Here is a 24595-nt window from a genome sequence, read left to right on the forward strand (position 1 = left end):
AGTCAATGGGGAAGGCAGAGTCATTTAACTGTCGTGTTACTAACTTAACAACTGCAGTGATTCACTTAACAAATGGTGTGTGTGTGTGTGTTTGTGTGTGTGTGTGATTTTATTACATTAATTTTTTTTTTAGTTTTACTGTTTTTAGATGTGCTTTTTGTATTCTGTAAGCCGCCTTGAGTCACCATGGGCGAATAGGCAGCAATATAAATTTAATAATAAAATAAATAAATAAAATAAATGTGGCAAGAAAGATCGTAAAATGGGGGAAAACTCACTTGGCAAATGTCTGATTTAGCAACAGAAATTTTGAGCTCAATTGTGGTCGTAAGTCATGGACTATATATTTTTTAATGATGGTGTATTGCATATGAATGTCTGTTCCTGAAACATATTTATGTTAAACTGCTGGTCAGCTGCATTCCTCAGCTCATGATATTTCCTTTTAACCTAAGAGATCTGTGCATTTGACCTGCAAGTAGCTTGTCAAGTAGGGGTATGTATATATGTATTTTGCTGCAAAGAAGATAATTAACTCTTGCCATTGCAAATAGTATATTTGGGGGAGCAGAGTATAGTTTTCCTGTACTGTTTTCAGCCATTGCATTAAGCAGCCATGCTTTAGGATAACCAATGAGCAAAATATGATTTTCAATGAGGTCTATTAACTGAACGAAAGCAAATTTATAGAGGAAGAGTAAAGATAATTGCATCAAAATGCATTCAAGAATCCTATGTGGCAAGGCTTGCATAATTTGTTATTTATCACGTTTACACCTTAATGTGTGATGAGCTATATTGAAGCCCAGACCCCCGCCTCGTTCTGCCTCAGATAAGTCCCCCCTACACCCTATTTCTTGCAAATTGCCACACTTTTTGCACATCTTCTCCTTGTTTGGAACTTGTGCTCTTTTCTGCCCCTTGAAAAACATACCAGAATTGCTTTCTTATGCATGTTTATTCTTTGAGTTCAGTGGGGCTTGCCTCTGGGAAATATCCATAGGATTTATTTTGGAAATTCCTCCCTCCCTTCTTCCCTCCCTCCCTTCCTATCAGTGGTGAGTTCCAGATTCCGTTCCAACTGGTATAGTTGGAACGGCCCCAGTGTCACCCACATGCACATACGTGGCATGCGCATGTGTTGTAGCTGGAAATGACGCTTCTGCAAGCCTCTGCAATGCTCCAGCTGCTCGGCGGAGTGTCGCACAGGCGCTGTATGCACCATGCATGTGCCTGGAAGCGCTGACAGCTTTAAAACACGGTAAGGTGGTCGGGCCCTTTGGAGCACTGTACCGGGACTGTACCCCGTGCTCCTGGCAGGCTCCGGTACGCCCGTACCGGGGCGTACCACCTGCAACCCACCACTGCTTCCTATCCTTCCTTCTTTTCTTCTCTTCCCCTCTCTTTTACAGATCTCTTTCAATGCAGCTTTATTTATTGTGGTTATAGATTAGCTTTTTCTCACATGTAGTTATGTCCAGTGAGAAACTTCATTATTCTATATAATTAATTTCTTCATTTATGTTAATAAGTTAAAACTGTTATTTAGACTCAGGAATGAATAGCCATGAGGCTTTAGAGGTAATCACATAACTTGAGCTATATTGATTTTTACATAGTTAGTAGCTTCCAAGGTTCTAATAGTGTTGAATATAGAATCAGTTTACATTTGTAGAAAAACTTGCTAGTTTCAAAGACATTTCATTTGGCAAAAATCATATTTTGCTGCTGGATCCTATATATGTTTATCCAGAGATAAGCATCAACAAGTCTGATGTGTCTAATTCCCTATTTAATATGCTTTCAGCTGTGATCCTAGTAAATAAAAAGTGTGCAGTAAATAGGAGAATTATTTTAAAAAGGAGATACATCTAGTAGGTTTAGGGGATAAACGAGGATCTTTCTAAGAAAAGAAGCTCAAGACCCAGTCTGCCTATTCAGTTCTCTTCTCTTCCATTTCCCTAATAATCATGATGAATTTGGAGAAAACAAAAAATTGCAACTTGTGGTTCCAAAAATGACTCTAATAATATTCTTGTGTGAGTATCAATATTCTGATTTTCAGAAATTCTGCTATAAACCAGTGGCAACAATAGTTCTTAGGATGAATGCTATGATCTCAATAGTATGTACACAGCAGCTATGCCTGGATTTGAATAACAAAAATTGGCTATGCAACCAGATTGCCAAGCTCGGAGATCAAACCAACAGCCTAAAAATTCTATAAGCCTAGGTGGATCTACTTCAAAACCCAACTACGGTAAGCCATTGGCCAATGCTCAAGTCTTGGAGAACTGAGAAGACTTGTATATCATAATATCTAATTTTTATTATCAAGATGCTGATTGCAAGAAGGGAGTGAGGAATCAGATAGGAAGATGTTTGCCTTCCTCTCTGAAAATATTAAGACCAGGGATCATCCAATGAAGTTGATGGGACAGAAATTTAAAACAGAAAAAAGAAAACACTTTTTTAAAAAAATAATCTTTGGAATTCATTATCGTAGCACATAGCATTGGCTGTTAAACTGGATAGCTTTCAAGGGGAATAAATTCATGCAGGACAAGTTCAGAAGCATCAGAAGAACCTCTGGTTTGAGGACAGCAAGCAGGGGAAGAACAATAAGCACTCCAGGGGTATCTGTGATTACAGTATTCTATGCTTCTTAAGAGGATAAATATTGTAGGCATAGCACAGAAAAGTGCTGGAATCTACAGGCCAGAAATAACTTACCAGCATAACTTTATTGCTTCCATTTTTCCATTTTCTCGGGCTCAATTTATGATAAGTCTGAGACAGCTGTTCCCAATATAAAAAGTGAAGGAGGAGAAATTTTGGAGGGAAAATTATTGTGCTGCTTGGAGCCCTTAGAGTACAGGGATAGAAAAACTCCTGCAGCAGGATTGTAAAAGTGGTAGCGTCATCCTAATTGCTTCAGCAAGAAAAGTAAACGCACCTCAGGTAGTAAATCAATTCCCTGAAAGACTAGATTGCATTCCTTGCAACAAAAAAGATAAGTAGCTGGGGATTATTCCTTTTTCCCTCCCAACAATAGGCTATGGTTTTTCCCTGATTACATCCTCTATTCCTCAGGAACTGCTGAGTTGTTTGCCAGAAGGCAAGATGAAGCAATGTGAAAGCTAGGATTGAAGCATTGGTGAAAAGTATCTATCACTGTAGGTGCTTCTTAGATTAGAGAGAAAGCTCTTGACTATTCCTAGCATGCTACAGCTTTTCCTGACATGAAAGGCCAGCATTATCAGGTTATTATTGCTGGACTAACAAGAGACGTGAATAGGTTTTCCTCCAAGGAACACTACGTTCTGTGGTGCAAACTCAAAGGCTGAAAATAACAGCTTCGACTGAAGGGTTCAAGCAACTATTTTAGGCCCATCATTATGACTTTTTGACCCCTTCCCCCTTTAGACCCTCCTGACTGTGAATGTTTTAGTGTTAATTTACTGTGGACCTTTTATTTGTACATGCCATGTATGTATATAATGTTGCTAATCTTGGGAATCTTACGGGATTTGGTAATATACAGGTGGTCTTCAAAGAGACAAGTAGTCAAACCAGGCTGTTTTTTTTAACCATTTCCAGTTCACTAGGGAGGGAGGGAGATCCACTAAAGTTACATAGTATTAATAGGATGCAAACTCCATTCAGTTCAGAAGTTTAAGGGAGAGAAAAAAAGGTGAAGCCAGCCCCCACCCTAACAGTTCCCAGGGTACATGCTTTATGTAGTCTGTTTAAGTTTGGCTAGATTCTGTCTATAGGTGTGGAACAATAAAGAAATCTGATTGGAAGAATCATCACTTGCCTTTCTTGATTTTGAGAGCCTGACAGGCACATATTCAGAAGGCATGTCAAATAAATATCCAGTCCCATTTTTCTCCATTTTAACTTCTTCAGCCAACTTATTTTTGTGGAAGCTATTTATACATTGCTATTGTTAAATAAATGGGAGTTAAAACAAATTTGTGCATCTACTGATGATATTTAAATTAGACCCTAATATATCTTTTACCCAATCTTTGTATCCAGTGCTAGTTGTTCAAATGGCAATTCGCCCGTCTACCCCATTCAGCACCCTGAATGAAAAGGGTCAAACCTTTTGCAGAAAGTGACTTGGCCAGCTGGTTCACTCACCCCTGGAAGCTTCAGCTCTGCCCTCCGGGAAGTGGCCACAAAGAGACCTGATGCTGAGCAAGGGGGCAGAGTTGTGCTGTTTGAAGGTGGGAGATTTTGCTGAGCTCTCAGCTATGAGCATATCCGCTGGACTCCTGAAACAATCGGAGGAAGAGGAAGGAAGGAAGGCTTAAAGAACCGGAGAGAGATAAAGAGAGGGAAGGAAGCCTCTGCGATTCCCCCTTGTTCCGCCTTGCGCTTCCGTTGGATGCTGTCCGTGGCCACTGGTGCTGAACCGCTTCGGAGCCGAGCCCCCAAACTGGAACAAGAGACCGGCCGTTTGCTCCCTTTTGCTGCTAAAAGATAGCAGGGAGGAGCGAGTTTCCAGAACAGCAAATTGAAGCTTTGCTCTTAAAAGGAATTACCTGAAAGGGGAGAGGAGCAGGCGTGGAGGATTGTGAGTCTGGAAAGATTCGCCTCGGGATAGATCCAGGGTTGCGCTTTAGGGCGAGTCTGAAGGCTGCCCTCGGATTATCGCTGGCTTTTTCCTGCTTTTCCTTTTGTTTCGTTTTCCGTCTTACCTCCATTGTTGCGAGAGGGTAAGCCATGCTGTGCCTGCAGTTAGCATCCATTGGATCAGAGCAGGTAGGAAACTTGCTGACAACTCCAGCAAAGTATTTACATTTACGAATGAGAATCCAAGAAATGGGACGTACCCAACCTACAGGGGCTTTAAAAAAATCAAAACAAGGTCTCTCAGCTGCCTTGCACACATACAGCTACAAAGAAGTATCTGCACACTGTTCAGTTACAAAGGGAAATATGACCCATGTAGTAATTATTATTAGTGGAAAGTTCTCACTATTTGGACTGAGATCTGGGATGGCTGGAATGAAGGAAAAATATTCCTCTAAGCATGTGCCAACTGTTCTTGAGCTCATTGATAAATGGATACATTGAGAATCTAGGTTTGTAGGAATAATGTGGAAGGGCTTCTGTGGCACGATTCCCATGGGGTCTGATTCCCATGGGGTTCTCTCTAAAATATACACACAAAGAGACAACCTCCCTGCAGAGAAAACTCATATACAAGCCTCTCAAATCACACCAATATTTCTTCAGGCATTTAAACCTATTGTTTTGAGGTGGCTAGAAATGCCCTCAGAGCTCATGACTTGACTGTTTGATCCTTGCAAAGTCCTTAACGAGATAGTCAAAGCCAAAAGCTGCTTTTCCTTTTAGCTGGTTTTAACCCATCTCTTTCTCTCTCCTCCTCTCTCTCTCTCCCTCTCTCTCTCCCTCTCTCTCCCCCTCTCCTTCCCTCTCCCCTTTCTCTCTGTTTTTCTTTTTCTCTCTCCATAATGGGAGAATCAGAGAGGTTCTTCTGCAGAATTCAGAGCTCCCTGACTTCCACACCCTCTCCAGGTAAGGGAGCTCCATTGGAATCTCCTCTATTTTCTCATTTATCAGCTGCAATGTTTTGATTTTCCTTTTCCTTCTGAACCCAGTTTTGACAATCCCCTCCCCAATATCTATGCCCCAAGTAGCTGTGCTGTCACATCAGCTGTTTTTCTGACAGATTCTTTTTTTCATATTACTTTTTGATGACACCAATTTCCTTTTCTCTGAAAATACATGAAAAAATTAATTGCATTTGTGTTCTTGTCTGAAAAGTGGTACATGATTCTGAGCCATGTTTAATTTTTCATAGGTGGGAACAGGGTAACAACTAAAACTGGTAGATGCTTCAAATTTTCTTTTTTTTTAAACGGGCACATAAAACCATATGACCAAGACCAATGACAGTGGATCAGGTAGTTATTCTGTGATTGACAGCTTTCCCTCTCCTCTCAGTAATGGTTTCTTCAAACTTATTTAGGATCACTTTTAGATGCATGGTCAAAATCCTAATTTGAGAAGAGTCTCTGACTTCTGCTTTATTTTACATAATGTAAAGAAATGGAACGCAAACTGAGATTATTCCAACGAAGGGATGGAGTTGTACAAAGTACTGACCTTATTCAAAATAATCTCTTCTTAATTATAAAGAGCTGTGAATTCTATTGCACATCCATCCAGAGTGAGAACATTGTTAAATAAAAGCCAGGTGCATCAGAGTAGGACCAGTCTAGCTATAAATGAACAGGTTGTATCTAAGGAGTGGAATTAGCTATTGCTTGCTCACTTTAACAAAGTTTCTGGCAATATGTAAATCAGTGATCTCTGCTTATGACACATTGATCAGTTTTCTATCCTCATTAGCATGTTTCCTTTAGGATGCTACACACTATGTTGTAATGACAGTAAAAGCCCTACTATTGCCTTTTCCTGTCAGGATCTAAAACTACAAATGAGCCAGTTTTTATCACAGAAGTGTTTCTGCTCAGGGATCCAATCACCTAAACATGCCCTTTTCAAGGATACACCATTTCATTTCTCTCTAGTGCCTCTTAATAAATATTTAAAGGATATGCCTGATTTTCATTTAGCTCTTCAGATTTTGCCCTCTTATCTCTCTCTCTCTCTCTCTCTCCCCCTCCCCCTCCCTCCCTCCCTCCCTCTCTCTCTCCAGTTCTGGTGTCCTAAAAGATCCCCTCCTACCAAAATCAAATAAACATTGAGTGAGAGAAAAGGAAGAAAAGCTCCTGGACAAAGGAACATCAAATATAATATCAAATGAAGCACATGGAGGTTAGTTGTGTATAAGAGTAAAATTCATCTCCCTTATTTGTTTTTTAATCATGAGAAAGTGACAGTTTCAAAAACCACTACCAAATTCCTATGAAGCATTCCTGGATTAGGACAGAGTAGAAGATGGTTATAAAAGTTGGGCAAGTGGGACTCATATGCAGTTGGGACCCTGCATGGATTGCCAGCTTATATTATATGTTAATGGGATTTTCAAAGATTTGTGTACACATTGAAGACAATAAGAGATTCACTGATGCATGGAGGGCTTTTTATTGGTCTTTCCAATATTATAATGTGAACTTTTACTTCGAAAGGGGGTACTGTAAAAGGTACTGTTTCCACTTCCACTTTTATTTGATAAATCTGGGGTCCTTGTACTAATTAATATTGCCTTAAATTTGTTTCACTTTCCTTGAAAACTCATAAAGCTGCTGAGTCTATATTGGGCCTGCAAAATGTATTTAGGTTGTAAAATTGACTCCTTTGGTAAGTTGCATTTACTTTGGTAAAAGAAACAACTGGTTCAGCCTATCCAAAGAGTTGCTTCAAAGTAAATATATTTTTTCCCCACCTGCAACAAGAATAATCTACTTCTTAAAATCTGGACTGGTTCAAATAATGAGTGGTTTGATTTACATTTCTTATTTAGGGAGAACAAAAATTTCTTTTTCACCCAAACTGGGTGATAATTTCCAGATCCTGCTACAGATTTCATACTTACTTGTCAATTCTGTTTGGTCCACAGAGCTGTCAAAACTCTTTGAATATGGTTGTCATGAAGATAGAGCAGATCTTCTATTTGGCTGCTCAGTGGCAATGTTTAACTCCTGACACTGAATGTACTGATAAAAGTAACCGTCTCTTTGACTCATCTCTTACAAATTTCCATAGCTCATATTCTCCATTCCCCTATCCATTCTTCCATTGGCTCAGATCCAACTTAAGCTTTGCTTTTTCTGTTGTTTCTCTTATTCTATTCTAAAGTTCTTGCTCTTCATGCTACTACCTTTATTGCTCTATTGCTGTGATGGCAAACCTATGGCATGCGTGCCAGAGGTGGTACACAATGTCCTTTCTGATGGCATGCGAGCCATTGCCCCAGTTCAGCTCTGCTGAGCATGTATGCGCACCTCCCGCCAGCCAACTAGCCTTTGGGTTTCTGCCATGCATGCACGGAGAGGGCGAAGTGCATGCAGGGGTTTGGGTGTGTGCGCATTCATGTGTGGGTATGCACGCACTTTGGGCACTCAGTGCAGAAAAGGTTAGCCATCACTGCTCTATTCTATTCATTTATCTTGTGTCTTTGTAGTAGTCTTCTCTCTAATCTTTCAGAATGCTATATTAACTCCTTCTGATCTTCAGCCATATAGGTAAAAGGGATCCCTGCAGATTTTACTCTGCTAATGGTTGCTGAAAAGCCAGGAGGAGTTTGCTCATATTCATTTCAAGGCCATTGAGCCACCGTTGCCTGAAGCCATTTCCATGGACATGTGGCCAGCATGATGTCATGGAGGGCTGTTACCTTCCCACCTATTATCTGATCGCATTTGCATACTTTTGAACTGCTAGTAGGCAGGAGCCAGGGTGAGGACAGGAGCTTATATCATCGTGTGGAGCTCAGGTCTTGAACCTGGGCTGCTGACCTTACAGCTGACAAGCCTAGCGTCTTAAGCCATGTCTTATTTCAGTTTTCTTCCTCTGTCCCTTTTCTCAAGCTTCATTAGCCCCTTTCTCTTCCTTCAAATTTCCTCATCTCATTCTCTATTCATGGATGGGTAGATGGAAATGCATCCATTCCATTTTCTATTTCGTGTGAGTAAGATAAGATTTGAAAGGATTTTTAAAAAAGGGAATAATTCATAAAAGTGTCTTTTTTTATTTAACTGTAATTACATGTGCTTCTCGAGATAAAATCTCCAACAAACCTCTTATGTCAAATTTCTATTATGACTTCTTTTTTGATGTAAAATTATCATAGGCAGATTTTTTAAAGTATACATTTCACCAATATCTGTAATATCATGTATCCTTTAAAATGGTGGTGGTGTTAGGAAAACCCCAATCTATGCTTCCCCTTATCAAATTTGAGTTAAGAGGATTTACTTATTAGCATGCATCTTTCATATATATATATTTGCAACACACACACAGACACACACAGACACACAGACACAGACACACACAGACACACAGAAACACACACACACACACACACACACACACACACACACACAGTCAGGCTGGGTCAGGCTGGGTTTTGGGCTTAAAGTGTGATCGGAGCTGCCGTCTTTCTATAAATCTTTCTATAAAGATGGCAGCTCCGATCACACTTTAAGCCCAAAACCCAGCCTGAAGATGGCGAGTGAGACCTCGCTGAAACATTGCCAAGACAATCTCAATCTTACATGGGAAAAGACCAGAATACAACAAGACTAAGACCAGCATACCTACGTAGATTTTCACAGGTGTAGGTATGCTGGTCTTGTTGTATTTGGGTCTTTTCCTGTGTAAGATTGAGATTGTCTTGGCAACATTTTGGCCAGGCCTCACTCGCCATCTTCAGGCTGGTGTTTTCGATTTAAAGCGTGGTCAGAATTGCCGTCTCTCTACAAATCTTGGTGGGGTGTATGTGGAGTGGTGGCCTTGTTTCAGTAAGTGGATTGATTGGTTGTGTGGTTGTGATGATACCTCCCGCCTACAAGATATCTGGAAACCAGCCCTAGTCAACAAATGAGCCCCACCCACCACCCAGGCCCTTACAACACAAAACAACAACAACAACAACACACACACATACATACACACAGACACATACACACGAATTTGGCTTTGAAATACCTGGGTTCCAAATATTTTATTTAAAGGATTATATTTTTTATTACAGTCAGTAAAAATTATATCCAGATTATAGTAATTCACTTCTCCCCAATCCAATACCTTTTGGGAATTGTGGATGTTATATGTCAATGCATTTGGAAGACATGAGATCATGAAGGTAGCATTATATTCTTGACAATATCTCTTTAAACTGACTCCAAATTTTTAAAAGACTGCAATGAAAATCCATCAAGCCACTGGAGTCCACCACCAGGACCATTTCTGATCAGGAATGAAAGAATATCATAACCATTTGAGACATGTTAATCTGCTTCTCATTCCATAACTATAGATTGACCCAGTCATGCGAAAACCAGCATTTCTGATAAATGCTGAGCTAAACAACTTTGTGCACACCATTGCTGTGGTGGAATGTTGTCCAGAGTTGCAGGAGGGAGGGTCTCTTTTCCAGAGAGCAAAGAGACATTGTTGCTTGGAATATCTGGTGGGCAGGAATAGGTCAAGGAGGACCCTCCCCAACAATTCACAGAGCATATCAGTAGTTATTGCAGGTGAGAGCTGTGATGGCGCACTGATTAGAATCAGTGGTTGGATCCTGCCAGTTTAACAATTGGTTCAGTGATCGTGTGCTTCATGCGCATGCACGCTCCACTTGCGTGCAGTTTTAACAAAACTTACCTTCCACATTACTTCTGAGGAGTAACACAGCTGAAGTACAGCAATCTGCTCTCCCAAAGTGCAGGGGCGGGTGGGTGGGCCAATCTGATCATTGGAGTGAACCAGTTTGCTACCCAGCTGATCATCGGAGCTACCTGTTTGCCTGAACCGGTCTAAACCGGCTGAATCCCACCCCTGGTTAAAATGCAGTATTGCAGGCTGACTCTGTTCACTGCCAGCAGGTGACGGGCTCAAGGTTGACTCAGCCTTCCATCCTTCTGAGGTTGGTAAAGTGAGGACGCAGATTGTTGGGGGGAAATATGCTGACTCTGTAAACCACTTAGAGAGACACTGTGAAGTGGTATATGTCTAAGTGCTATTGCTAGGGCTATTGCTAGCTCTAACTGCTTTATTCTGGCAAGATTTCTATTTGTAGATGAACAGTAATAAAAGAACGATTCAGAAGTAACTCCATGTATCATTCTTCTTAGTTCTTTCAGCCTGACAATTGTAGACATTTTATGAAAGCCTGAATATAAGAGGCTGCAGTTGAGATGTTTGAACAAGACATAGGAAAGAACAGAAGTTATCTAAGGGGATTCTAGGTTCCATTGAGAAGACCTGAACATTTTTGGTGCCCTGTCTGCTTTTTTTTGGTGGAATTAAGAGTTCCAGCCAAAAAAATTTAAAAACATGAAGTTGCTGCAAAAAAGGATGACTATGTAAGACTCAAGTGACAAGATATGAAAAACTTTGAAGAGATTTAACGGGCCAGGACTAAGCTAGGAACCAGATTATTATGGAAGGATTTGGCTCCTGTTACTGACATTTTCATGTCCTCTTCATCTCTCTTCATAGAACATAAACCTTTCATGGATTCTGTGCCTTACCTCTGTCTTCATAACAGATCAGCTTTAATAATTACTCCTCATGTGGTCCAAAGGCAGAAAGTGCAAACCGCTTACTTTTGTGCCATTGTTAATCCTAGGAGTGACTGTGCTGAATAGAACTGAGATTTCTGCTCAGCTCATCATTTAAGCATATTCATTACCACGTGACCAGCTCTTTGAAGGATAACATTGTTATGCAAAGGGATTTGCACCCGTCCTCCACAATTTTCACTAAGCTAAACACGCCATTGGCTTTAAAGCAAAGAATGGACGGTTATGGGCTGCCTCCATTCAGTCAGTGATTATTTCTGACTGTTTCTAAGTATAGTCTTTGCAGCTTGCTTTCATTTTTCTCCACAGTGGGAAGCATTACAAGTGTTTTCTGGCTAAATGGACATTGTCTTAGAATCATAGATTTGGAAAAGACCCTGAAAGGCATCTAAGTTCAATTCCTTTCTCTGCTACACAGGAGGCAATTGAAATGACTCTGACAGATGGTCAAAGCAGTCTCTGCTAAATGCCTTTAGTGAATCACTGGGGGGGGGGGGATATTTCAGTGTGAAATATTCCCTTCCCCACAAAACGCCTTCCCCCAGGTCCTGCAGTTTGAGCTTGGCTTAAGTGACAGCATTTTTTGAGCTGGAACAAAAAACATATATTAGTAGTGACAACTGATTTTATTTTGCTAAAAAGCCTTCCAATTCTCTCTCAAACTAATCACTATTTATCACTTAGATGCACATCACATATGCATCTCAACATAGGCTCAACAATATTTACATACCTCAAATGACCACTCCTCAAATTATCAAGATTTGGTGAATTTCAGCCTAACTTTTTAAAAATCGTGTGTGTGTGTATGTGTGTGTGTGTATGTGTGTGTGTGTTTGTGTGTGTGGTCTATTCACAGATGAAGTTGTGAGAGATGAAATATGTGCAGAAAGTTCCAGATGCCATACTTTTTATCCCTGATATTTGCACACCTGCACATAGGTTAAAGGCTTGCTAAGCACACTTTGGTTTACTATATGTAGGGAGTGCTTTTTATGGAAAGAAAAACAAAATGAACATTAAGAAGCATACTTATGTGTTTTTAACATGCTTGTTAGGAATGTGATTATTTTATACACTTGCCCTCTTTCCACTTAATGTTTTATAGCACTGGGCAGCACTAGGTAGCCTTGATGACATTACCTAGTTTGATAATGAAACGTCTGCAAGAAAACAGACAAGCTGAAAGAGTACTTGCAAACAACCACATAATATCTTATAGCATGTGATTTGCAAGTACAGACTAGGACATAGAAGTACAGTGACCCACTTATTCTATATTTGTGTGTATATTTGTGTTTTTGCAATGTCAAATTCTTATAGGCAACCTCCCCCCCCCCTAATTTTTTATTTATGCCTTGACAAATGAAACCTGTTAGTCAAAGATGAATGCAGCCATATTTTCAGTATTGATCTAGCCTATTATTTTCTTCTTTTGCTCCTGTTTAATTTATGGGTTCATGTATGTCACAGTAGGAAAATAAAATGCTATAGTGGATAATTGGCTAAGCCTTAGGTAATAAAATGTTCATACACTTCTAACACTTTTGTTTCAATAAATATAATACTCTATATTTCATAAGTAAATGAAAACTGAAAATAAAAAAATTGTAATCCTACAACGTAATCATTATGTGCCACTCCTGCTTTATCTGTAGACTCATGTGAAATGTTAAATATTTATTTGACCTATAAACAATTCCTGGCAAGCTAAAATATACTGAAGATTGAGAAAAACAGTATTGACTAGGTATATTTAAGAACATGAAGTGTAGTTATAAATGATAGTCTTTTCCTCCATGAAATTGGAATAATCTATTAAGCCATTCAAGTTGGAGATTTTGCAGAAACAAATGTTACAGACTGGATGTATTTGAAATACTTTGTTGTCTTTATTCAGCTTCCCTGGATAGTCAAAGTTCTAATACTGTGAAAAAAGAAACATTTATTTATTTATTTATTTCCTACTATGCATAATTCTATCCACCTTATTTATGGAGTTCCAATCCAATATGATCAGAAATCAAAGCTGTGAGATTTACAACCCAACAACACTTAAGGTAAGGGTGTCCAATCTTGGCACTCTAAGATCTGTTGATGTCAAGTGTTAGAATTGCTGGGTGGGGAATTCTGCAAGTCCACAAGTTTTAAAGTTGTCAAGGTTGGACATGCCTGTCTTAAAGGATCTGTTTCTGCCTGTTGCCATCTCAAGCACTTGTACTTACCCAGAAGAAAGTTTCACTGAATTCAATAAAATTTACTTTTGAGAAAACTTCTATAGAATTGAACAGTAAATATCTTTGAATTAAATACAATGGATTTCTAAGAAAAGATTCTTGGGAAGTTTCTTTTCCTCTTTTTTTTAAAAAAATGTCATTTTATCCTACAGAGTTTCTAATATTTTCTCCTTGTATCACAGGTATAATTTGGTGGCTGATACATTAAGCAAAATGGCTAAAGTTAACACTTATCATTCCTACCCTGCTGCCCAGAGGTCTTCTGGGAAGACTGTTAGTGATGACCCTGGTAGACTTGAAAATGGAATTAAGAGGTAATGGATTCAACCCATCACCATCACCACCATCATAAGAAAACTTTCATGATTGTTCACCGCCCAACTGTCACTTGTTCAAGATGGGTGGCTATAGCAATTAAATAGATAAATAAATCAGTAAATAAATATTTTTTTCTTTAAGGAGAGGAGAGGAATTTTATGGAAATGGAAGGCAAAGAATGCAAAAAAAGAAATTCCATTCTTAAAGCACATATCCATAAATACAGTTTGCCAACCACTGAAATTTAAATATGCAATCTTATTATTTACTTTCTCAGAAGCAACCTCATAAAGTTTAACAGCAAATGCCTATCTTGCAAGGGGATTTATCATTTGGAGTTTCCTTTCCGCAGGTCTCCGCTGTCTTGTTGCCTTCTGTCTTTCTTCTACATTTGTAGGAAACAGATAATTTCCCTTTTTACTATCAATAGGAATTAAAGGAGGCTAACTTTTAGAGGACTGTTCCGATTTACTTCTATATCTCTCTCCTTTATTTAGAAGACCAGAGATTGTGCTTTCAAACAGGGTGATCTTTTCAAGTAGTCACTTGATGGAATTGTTCTTTTGTAAAGAATTAGAAACATAAGCGGGGCTTTCCTTATGCAGAGAAGCAGCTAGATAGCTTCCCTACCAAATTATAAAGCTATCCATTCATCTGTGAACTTTCACAAAATCATACTAGTGTAACATTTGTCATCATTATTGTCACTAACCCTACATTGTCTCTGTTCTGTTCTTGTTAATCATCTGATCTCCTTCCAAGGTAATGAAAAGGTTATGTTTGACAGATTCCGCACATCTTGAAACTGCCCTTGGACAATATCAGAAAAAAATGGGGGAAAACGGGGGATTTCGTTAAGATTGTCTCATTCATGGACTGGGCATGAGATAAAAGCAATGTCATGGAGGTAAATGCAGAGAGAAGTTATTTCATGCACATGAAAATGGAAGATAATGTTAATGGCCATCAACTTGACTCTTTTCATGCCCTCTCTGGCTGCCATGGTGAGAACTATTAAAGCTATCATTTGGAAGTGACGACAATGAGAATTTAAAGAATATTTATTGAATGTCAGAATAAATATGATCAATCTTACTTCTCTTGAAAAAATCCTAATTTTGTTACATTTTTTCAATTATATAGTATTTGCTACTTAAACATGCATCTGTATTGCTATCATGCTATTGTGTTAGGCAGTTCGCTTTGTTCTTCTGGTGATAGTTCTAATCAGTTTTGATGGAGTAGACACATCTAGGCTTACCCAAGTATGTAGAAGTGGTCCTTAGGGTTCAAAGTTCTCGCAACTCTTATTTAACACCTATATAAAGCTACTGGATGAGGTTATCTGGGAACGTGGGATTAAGTATTGTCAATAATATGCTATTGATATCCATGTAGTTCTCAACTTACAACCATTCATTTGGTGACTGACTGAAGTTACAATGGCACTAAAAGAAGTGACTTATGACAAGTCCTTGTGCTTATGGCTGTCACACTATCCGCGTGGCCAAGTAACCAAAATTTGGGAGCTTGGCAACTGGCCATATATGTATTTATGATTGTTGCAGCATCTCATATGTGATCTCCATCTGTGACCTTCCCATATGGCTTCCAACAAGCAAAGTCAATAGGAAAAGCTGAATTTGCTTAATGGCCACATGATTCACTTCTGTAAATTGCTTACCAACAATGGCACAAAAGTCACTCAACAACTGCCTTGTTAGCCACAAAAATTCTGCTCCCATTTGTGATCATAAAGTGAAGGCCACCTGTATCTGTATGCGGGCTGACCAAGTGATAGTGATAAGGTTTACTCTCAGTGTCTGAAAACTGTGAGAGTTTGGAACAAGACAAAAAAAACCCCAGGAAGCTTCAAATACCCCCGGGAAAACAAAGTGGCTATGGATTTGTAGGCCACCTGGCCCTAGATATTTTTCATTGTTAGTTCAGGATAGGCTTGAACTACCACAGACAGGACTGGTATCCAACTTGGGTTTGCGAATGGTTCATGGCTCCAGCTTGACTAGCAAATAGTAGCTATGCCTAGGATGGTATGTACACATATTCTTCTTGTGTGTCAATTGTGTCCGTTCCTGGATTGCTAGGGAGGGAATCGCATACAGTTGATCCAGAATGCAGAGGCATAAATCAATATAGGTGCATAACCTCTTCCCCAAATTAGTTAGATCCTATCCTCTTCCCTCTTTAAAAAGTGGCTGAAGACTGGTTCTTAGCCCAGGTACTAGACAGGAGCTGGTTGGATCCATATAGGATGTCTTCTGGAGTTACACAATGTATGAAGTGTATTTTATTGTACTATTATTTATTATTTTAATGATTAACATGTTCCTGATGATTTTTAATGCTGGCTAGCCATCTAGTGAGAGTCAGTTTGGTATAGGGGTTAGGGCATCAGACTAAAAACCAAAACACCATGAGTTCTAGTCCTACCTTAAGCACAAAGACAGGTGAGTGACCTTGGCCAGTTACTCTCTCTCAGCCCTGGGAAGGAGGCAATGGCAAACCATTTTTGAAATCTTGAAAAGAAACGGGAGGGACTTGTCCAGGCAGTTGCCAGGAATCAATGCTGATTCAAAGGCAGAGATAAATAAAAAATAACCATCCCGAGTTACTCAATAAGATTTCAACAATAGATAAATAAATGCTATGCCTAGTTCAGAAATAGGCTTTTATTTATTTTGTTATTTTCTTGTAATGTCCACTCCTTCCAATGTATATAGAGTTGTTAAGTAAGACATAAAACCTGTTTGTTAAGGAATCAAGTTGTTATTATTATTATTATTATTATTATTATTTATTTATTTATTTATTTATTTATTTATTTATTTATTTATTTATTTATTTGTCTTGTATGCCGCCCACTCCCGGAGGACTCCGGGAGTGGGCGGCATACAAAGTCTTACTTTGTTATCAAGAAAGAAAAAACCCAATGGATTTTTAGTTTTTAGAATAGGAGCTTTGTATGAACGCTGTTGGAATTACATACATTTCTATGCACCATTAGCTTTGTCCACATACAAAGAGATTCACATTTAAGAATATGATGTATTAACACTAATGTTTTTATATAATAAATTCATCCTCTATTTAAAGTGGGATCTATTTGCATGCATGTACTTTTAGGTATAAGTGTAGCAAAGTTTTTTGTTGTTGAAGATACCAAAATAATAATGGCTAATATTTATCTAGATAAGCTTTTAATATTTATCTAGATAAGCTTTTCTTCTTTCCTCGGCAGAACCTAGTCAAAACCTTTTTCTAGGCTCATAATCTGCCACAATTCTGAAATATCAGCAAGTTAATGCCTATTCCAGAAAAGAGATAATCTGAGTAGATATACTCTTCAAGCTTCTTTTTCATTTCACATACATATTCATTCACCCACCCTACTTCAATAAAAGAACTATAGTCCTAAAGATGTTAACAGTATGACTTCACTGAATGACTTTTCAATCATTGAAATGAAATTTAATTGTTTGGACTGAGGAATGCATAAGGGGAAACCAGAATATAATAATAAGTAGGCAGGAAAAAATAATATGGGAAAGCTAGAAAGTATTTGACATTAAGTTAAACTGTTCCATATTCCCACATTACTTTGCTCTCACAGTAAATTACGAAGAGAGATACCTACCATCACTCTGTTATAGATGGTGAACCTGATCTAATGAAGAAGATAAAACTGAAACAACTGAAAATATGGTAAAAGAAATGTCTGTTTCAATTTATATTTGAAACTTATATTTAACTTATATAAATATCTGATATAAATGTCACTTGGAAACGCAACATTTTCTTCCCTCATCTTAGAGTGAATGATAGCATCCGTTGAGGTATTTAGTTTTTGATTCCTCTCAGAATTTCTTTCCTTGTTGCTTTTTTCTACTGTGATCACCTGAAATGGAACAAGTGGGAAAAAAATCAGACAAATACAAAGATTGTAATGTTTTTCTGGAAAGGCTTTAGGCCCAGAGAAATATTGAATTAGGGTAAAATGATTAATATATTGTCTATTCTCCTTCACACTCACTTACGACAGTAATACATTGGTGATTGATCAAGGAATGCACATTCTTTCACTGGTGCCTGACTGGAAAGGCTTGAAGCAAGCACACCATGACTAAATGTCTTTCTGCTTGATTTTGAAGGACCCCCTCCCCGGGTGAGGATAGATCTTCAAAATTAGAGAGTGTCATTTCCATGGCGGAAGCAGGAGGGGATACATCTGCAGAAGGAGCAACAAATAGGTAAGCTTCATTTATCCTATGTCTGGATAGTGGCCTTGTAAAAGGTTATCAGGACCTTGTTTGGAAGCAAAGGAATGAAATAAAGGTAGATATCAGTATTGTTAATGAAATGAATTTTGTCTTCAGAAAGCCGGAAATGGAAGGGATGAACAGAAGAATAAGTTGATCTTGGTTTAAGCTATTAAGTCAGTCTGGATCAATGTTTCTCAGTTTTGGGAACTTTGTAATTTATAAGTTACTGGGAAAACTTTCTTTAGCTTTTCATCAGAACCAGACTATCACATGTGACATTAAGGATGATCAAACTCCCATTTCTCAATCTTTCTAGGACATGATGAGTCATGATCATGAGAATGATCAAAGCTTAATGAATGCCTCATTGCTGAATAAAGTCTGGCGGGGTGAAGCTTCACTAACTTCTTACAGAGCATAAAATTCTCAACACTTTGTGTATTTTGGCGAAAGTACTGTATATCTGGGTACAGTTTTGTTGTCTGAAATGTGCAAAGTTTCTGCCTATTGGTACATGCACATTCAATGCATCAAATGAATATATCAGGGGGAAATTGTTCCACATGCATCATCAGTCCAGTTTACAGATTTGTTCCAACTTCCATCTGCTCTTGGCTGGGGTGATTTCACACATTTGGAGGCCACCAGGCTGGGAAAGCCATTCTAGTTATCAATGCTAGATAGCAAATGTTAGATTGCAAATGGCAAAGATGAAGTTGTTAATCTTGGTCCTTTGCATTGCTGGCATGTCCCCTTTTTCCTTTCAGTTCCTCGGGGTTTTTCTCATCAGTGAGAGCTTGGTTCAGAAAGCGCTTCCGTCGAGATGGCCAAACATCTGATGCTTCAGTTGAGGCTCCAGGGGGAGAAAACAAAGACAACAAAGCTGAGCCAAAGAAGGATGGGAAAGACGATCCGAAAAAGTAAGTGGATGCTGCTTCAGTGAAAATAAATACACTTTTAATGGGTCTAACCTGCAGAAAAAGGAATAGATTTGTTTCTAGAAGAATTAGATTTAGTGCAGAAATCCAATATATAAACCATTTATTTACATGCACATATATATACACATAGATTTGAATACTAGCTGATTGACTTATTCTGTTAGAATAAGAGCAATATTCTATTGGCCTAAATCAGCCAAGTAACCAGTCCCTGTTCTCCTGGTATTTATGCTAAATGCCAAAAAATAAAAAATAAACAATTTTTCATAATTGTTTATCTGTTCAGAAGATTACTGGTTGATTAATTACAAAAATCAGTTTTCTTAATTTATGCCTAACATGGAAATAATGTATGTTAGTCTGGATGAAAGTCCCTACTTTAAGTTGTGCAAGTTCCCATTTCATATTATCATTCATATTTTCCATGCCCCCTCCCTTTTTGGGTATGTATGTATGTATGTATGTATGTATGTATGTATGTATGTATGTATGTATATGTGTGTGTGTGTGTGTGTGTGTGTGTGTGTGTGTGTATTTGTGCTGACAAATATAAATATTTGGGCATACCGGGGTTGTAACTCTAAATATGTATGTATGTATGTATGTATGTATGTATGTATGTATGTATGTATGTATGTATGTATATTGGGTGTTTGAATACGTGATGTTTTCTCCCAACCTCAGAGTTAAATATTTTTATTGGTGTTAGATATTATGAGAGTTAGATATATGCTTCTTATCTCCTATCGGTTTGCAGTAGGAGTGGATATTTCTGCTGCTGTCCAGCAGATTTCATACTTCAACTGTGACGATGAGACTTCTTGAGTGTCCCAGCCAAATGCTTTCTATAAATAGGCAGATCTTCAACACAAAAGTGTTTGGCAACATGTGACTAAGGTGATGTCCTGGATAATTCTGTAATGGGGCTTAACCTTGTTTTTAGAGTTGTCTTCTTTATTTTTCAGCATTATGGGAAGACTAACAATTGAACCAGTAATGGAAGTGTGTGTGTGTGTGTGTGTGTATGTGAGAGACAGAGAGAGAGAGAGAGAGAGAGAGAGAGAGAGAGAGAGAGAGAGAGAGAGAGAGAGAGAGAGAGAAAGAGAGAAAGAAAGAAAGAGAGAAAGAAAGAGGGAGAAAGAGAGATGAATGCTTACACATACAGTGGCCAGGAGGATTTATGGGTTTTGCTCATTTTTTTCCCCATGTGTATGTGTATTCATTGATATACTCATCCATTTGGCCACATTTAATATCAATTGCTTCAACACCAGCAGAGAGCAGATACAACATGGACAATTTTGTCTAGTTTTGCCTAGTGTGTAAATCAGGGGTAATCAACCTTTTTATACCTACCGCCCACTTTTGTATTTCTGTTAGTAGTAAAATTTTCTAACCGCCCACCGGTTCCACAGTAATGGTAATTTATAAAGTAGGGAAGTAACTTATAGTAATTTATAAAGCAGAATTACAGCAAATTCCTACCGCCCACCATGAAAGCTGGAACGCCCACTAGTGGGCAGTAGGGACCAGGTTGACTACCACTGGTGTGAATACAATTGTAAGGCAGTTCCTTTGTTCCTTACTTTTGAAAACCTGATTCAGCTAAAATTCTCATAACGGAAAAGTGGCCCTTGTAGTAACAAAGTAGCCTTTTCCTTGTTAGAGGTTGCTAATAATGCAAATTTGAAAGTTGTCACAGATTTGATTAAAAATCATTGTCTTCATTAATGCTTGTTTTAACACTTGGGCTTCCTACGCTAAGTAGATTTTGTGAAGTTTTGCCCAGATGTCTATTCATGTTTAAATATAATGAATATTATCATATATAATGCTGTTTGCATTATATATAAAGTTGTTTGCTCCTACTCTCTCTCCTCACATTATTCATCTCATTTCTATATAATTTGCACTGTCATTTTCCCCCTGAAGCATAAAGCAACAACAAAAGCACACCATACAGCTGGACAATGTTTTGGGGGAGACTGTAGAACATATTCAGCCTTGTGGAATAGGTGAGGGCCACCTATTCAAAAATGGATATAGTCAGGGAAAAAATCAGTGGCACATTAAGAGGGGTTGCAATAGGTTAGATTAAAGCTTCCTAGGGAACCTTCAGACCTGTGAGCATCTGGTTGACACAGACCATATATTATGGATCTTGAATAACAATGTAAAGTTAGATGGGTGATGTCAGGGTAAGATTCTGAAACTCTGGCAGATGAAGATCAGAAGAGACATCTGGAATAACTGGAAAAAAAGATAAGATGGGAGTCTGACCAAGTGTAGTTGTGAATTCATGTTTGATCCTATACTGTGACAATAAGAATGGTAAATGGTTATAATATTCCTCTCTGACTGCATTGCAGGGGGGGGGGTTACCAACTAGTGACCTTATTTAGGCTGGCCAACTTCCTTTTTTGGCAGAGGCCATAAGTTTTTGTTCCAGCCTGGCCTCTGTGATCAGTTGGGCCACGACTTTGTGGATCTGACTGCTCAAGTTCTTGACTGTGATGTGGTGACTGGGGAAATGCTTTTTGTGTCACCCTGGACCACCTGGCCCTGTGTCTTTGAAGAAGAGGATAAGATGGTCTTTGAGAGAATCACAGTCACTTATGGCCTGGATCAATGCTTCACCTGGCTCCTTTGTGAGGCAAGGAAAGAGGTGGGTTCCTACCAGTTCGGACCGGGTCATCCAAGTAGGTAGTAACTTGGCTGGCCACGCCCTCGAACTGGTTCTATTGGCAGTGCCATAGGCGCCACCATCTTGTTTCTTTCTTCTGTGCATGCGCAGGAGCAATTTTTTTACTACTGCGCATCAGGGATGAATTCCTGCCAGTTCTAATCTCTTCTATAGAAGAGGTTCCACAAATCAACCATGCCTTTTAGAACTGGTTCCAGTTCCCTTCCCCTGCCCGTCTGCACTACACTTGCCCCACCTGCCACTCACTGATTGGCTGGCTCACCAATCACCCCGCCCACCTCTAAGAGTCCTATCTAAACCTTAAAGTCTTAAAGCTGTCAAGTTTGAACATCCCTGGGTTTTTTTTTCTAAAGGGCTAGGGGTGCAAGGATTTTGTAACTTGACAGTTTTAAGACTTGCATGCTTCAAATGCCAGAGTTTCTGAGCCAACATTTTGGTTGCTAAGCAAGAGCATTGTTAAGTGAGTTTCACCACATTTTACAAGTTGGCCATGCCCACCCAGTCACATGACTGCCAAGCCACTCCTACTCGGTCACATGGCTGGCAACCCACTCCCACCCAGTCACATGGCTGGCAAGCCACTCCCACAAAGCAGGCCATACCTACAGAAGAGGTTCTAAAAATGTTTGAAACCCACCACTGCTGCGCATGGACACAGTGCGCATCCAGAGTGTGTGCGAAGCATGCGCGCAAAGCATGTTCTTGAGAGAACCGGCAGGAACAGAAGCCAGAACCCACCCCTGGGCAAGGATGTATCTCTAGTTTGAGAGATAATTAGAGCCTCATAGGGTAGAAGTACTGGCTGCCTTGAAAGAAGCTGTAATGCTCTGTCTGTTTATACAATACAATATAATAGCAGTGTTGGAAGGGACCTTGGAGGTCTTCTAGTCCAACCCTCTGCCTAGGCAGGAAACCCTATACCGTTTCAGACAAATGGCTATCCAACATCTTCTTAAAGACTTCCCGTGTTGGGGCATTCACAACTTCTGGAGGCAAGCTGTTCCACTGATTAATTGTTCTAACTGTCAGGAAATTTCTCCTCAGTTCTAAGTTGCTTCTCTCCTTGATGGAGAGGCCTGTTTAGCAGGCCTTTCCTGGATCCAGCGGTTCTTGTTCATTAACATTCTATCTCTCAGCTACTCTTGTGAGGGAATGTTTTTCAACTTTCAGTCAGTGGACAACTCAGAAGCACCCAAAGATGAAATGGATTATCAGGTGCCTTTCACTGAGCTTTGAGATAAAGCCAGCACTTTGTTATTCTTAAAATAACTGTATTAGATTAAACCCCTCTGGTTTCAGTTGTATATTAATCTTTAACATCTTCTGAATTAATGCATGCATATGAATCGAAACCTTTTTGGCTTTTTTCCATATCCACCAACCATGGTACAAAGTCCTTTCTTCCTTTATACATTTTAGACATTATTCGGGTCTTTTCCCGTGTAAGATTGAGATTGTCTTGGCAACATTTCGGCGAGGTCCCACTCGCCATCTCCAGGCTGGTGTTTTTTTTTGTGTTGTAACGGCCTGGGTGGTGGGTGGGGTTTATTTGTTGACTAGGGCTGGTTTCCACATGTCTGGTAGGCGGGAGATATCATCACGTTTATTCATGTTGTGGGGGTGTTTCTCTATTTCGATGGCTTCCCTAATTATTCTCTTGTTGAAGTGTTCTGTTTTGGAGATTAATTTCGTTCCTTCAAAATCAGTTTCATGTCCTGTTGCTTTAAGGTGCTGGAAAAGGGAGGAAGTTTTTTCTTTTTTTCTGACTTACAACACAAAAGAAAACACTACTCTGAAGATGGCAACTGAGACCTCGCCAAAATGTTGCCAAGACAATCTCAATCTTACACAGGAAAAGACCCAAATACAACAAGACCAGCATACCTACACCCATGAAAATCTACGAAAACAAATATGTGTGTGTGTGTGTGTGTGTAAAATTACTAGGTGTGTATGTATATATATGTGTGTTTGTGTATGTATGTGTGTGCATGTGTATGATTAATTAACATTTGTCTTGTTGGAACTTGGCTGGTTCTCCACCCCTTTGCAATTACTTCTGGTTCTGAAATATAACCTGTTTGTCTGTCCCTCACAAAATATTTATTTGCATCAGCTCCTTTTTGGGCTATCACATAATGAAACAATGCTACAGCATGTGAGGTTGTGTAGGCTTTAAAAATAATTTGAAAGAATTACTGTGGGCTTTCCGAGAACACATTTCTCACTAAAACCTGCATAATGTAGGACTGAAACAAGGGGATGTGAGTGAGTTGCACTGAAGATAGGCTACTTTAATTATTATTCTCTTATGTGAAATTACTGGACAGATTTAAAATAGATAAAAGGAATTTTGATTCTGAACATTGTAGGACAGAAATATGAAGCAGAATATATATATGTGTGTGTGTGTGTGTGTGTGTGTGTGTGTGTGTGTTTATTTGTGCTGATATATATATACATACATACATACATACATACATACATACATATATATACACACACACACACACATATATATATACAAACACACATACACGCAGACACATACATAAACACACATATATACATGTATATATACACATACATAAATACATACATACATACATACATACATATATACTGTGTATATATACCATGTATATATATAATTATGTTCATAATAATGTATATATAATATATACTATGTATATACAGTATATATACACACACAAACATGCATGCTCTCTCTCTCTCTCTCTCTCTCTCTCTCTCTCTCTCTCTCTCTCTCTCTCTCTCTCTCTGTGTGTGTGTGTGTGTGTGTGTGTGTTTGATATTTCTCTTGCTGGAACTTGGCTGGAGATAGCCTGAACCATTTTTG

General features: G+C 38.9%; 1 protein-coding gene across 2 annotated transcripts in view; it reads left to right on the forward strand.

Annotated features, from left to right (window-relative positions):
• The first annotated feature begins 5433 nt into the window (after positions 1 to 5433).
• The window catches only part of CNGA3 (cyclic nucleotide gated channel subunit alpha 3), a 28214-nt gene continuing 9052 nt past the window's right edge, over positions 5434 to 24595 (forward strand). Inside the window, exons 1-4 of one of the 2 annotated variants that reach the window (XM_087726858.1) lie at positions 5434 to 5553; positions 6701 to 6819; positions 17980 to 18078; positions 18858 to 19010. In XM_087726858.1, the coding sequence (XP_087582984.1) occupies positions 18032 to 18078; positions 18858 to 19010 (200 nt within the window). In that variant the 5' untranslated portion in view covers positions 5434 to 5553; positions 6701 to 6819; positions 17980 to 18031. Of the gene's footprint in view, positions 5554 to 6700; positions 6820 to 13705; positions 13807 to 17979; positions 18079 to 18857; positions 19011 to 24595 lie in introns of those variants that run through there. The other variant, XM_087726859.1, reaches the window with a different exon arrangement.

This window comes from Thamnophis sirtalis, unplaced genomic scaffold (assembly GCF_051295495.1).
Source record: "Thamnophis sirtalis isolate CommonGarterSnake01/CBP01778 unplaced genomic scaffold, rThaSir2_p1.2 scaffold_12, whole genome shotgun sequence".
NCBI classification, from domain to species: Eukaryota; Metazoa; Chordata; class Lepidosauria; order Squamata; family Natricidae; genus Thamnophis; species Thamnophis sirtalis.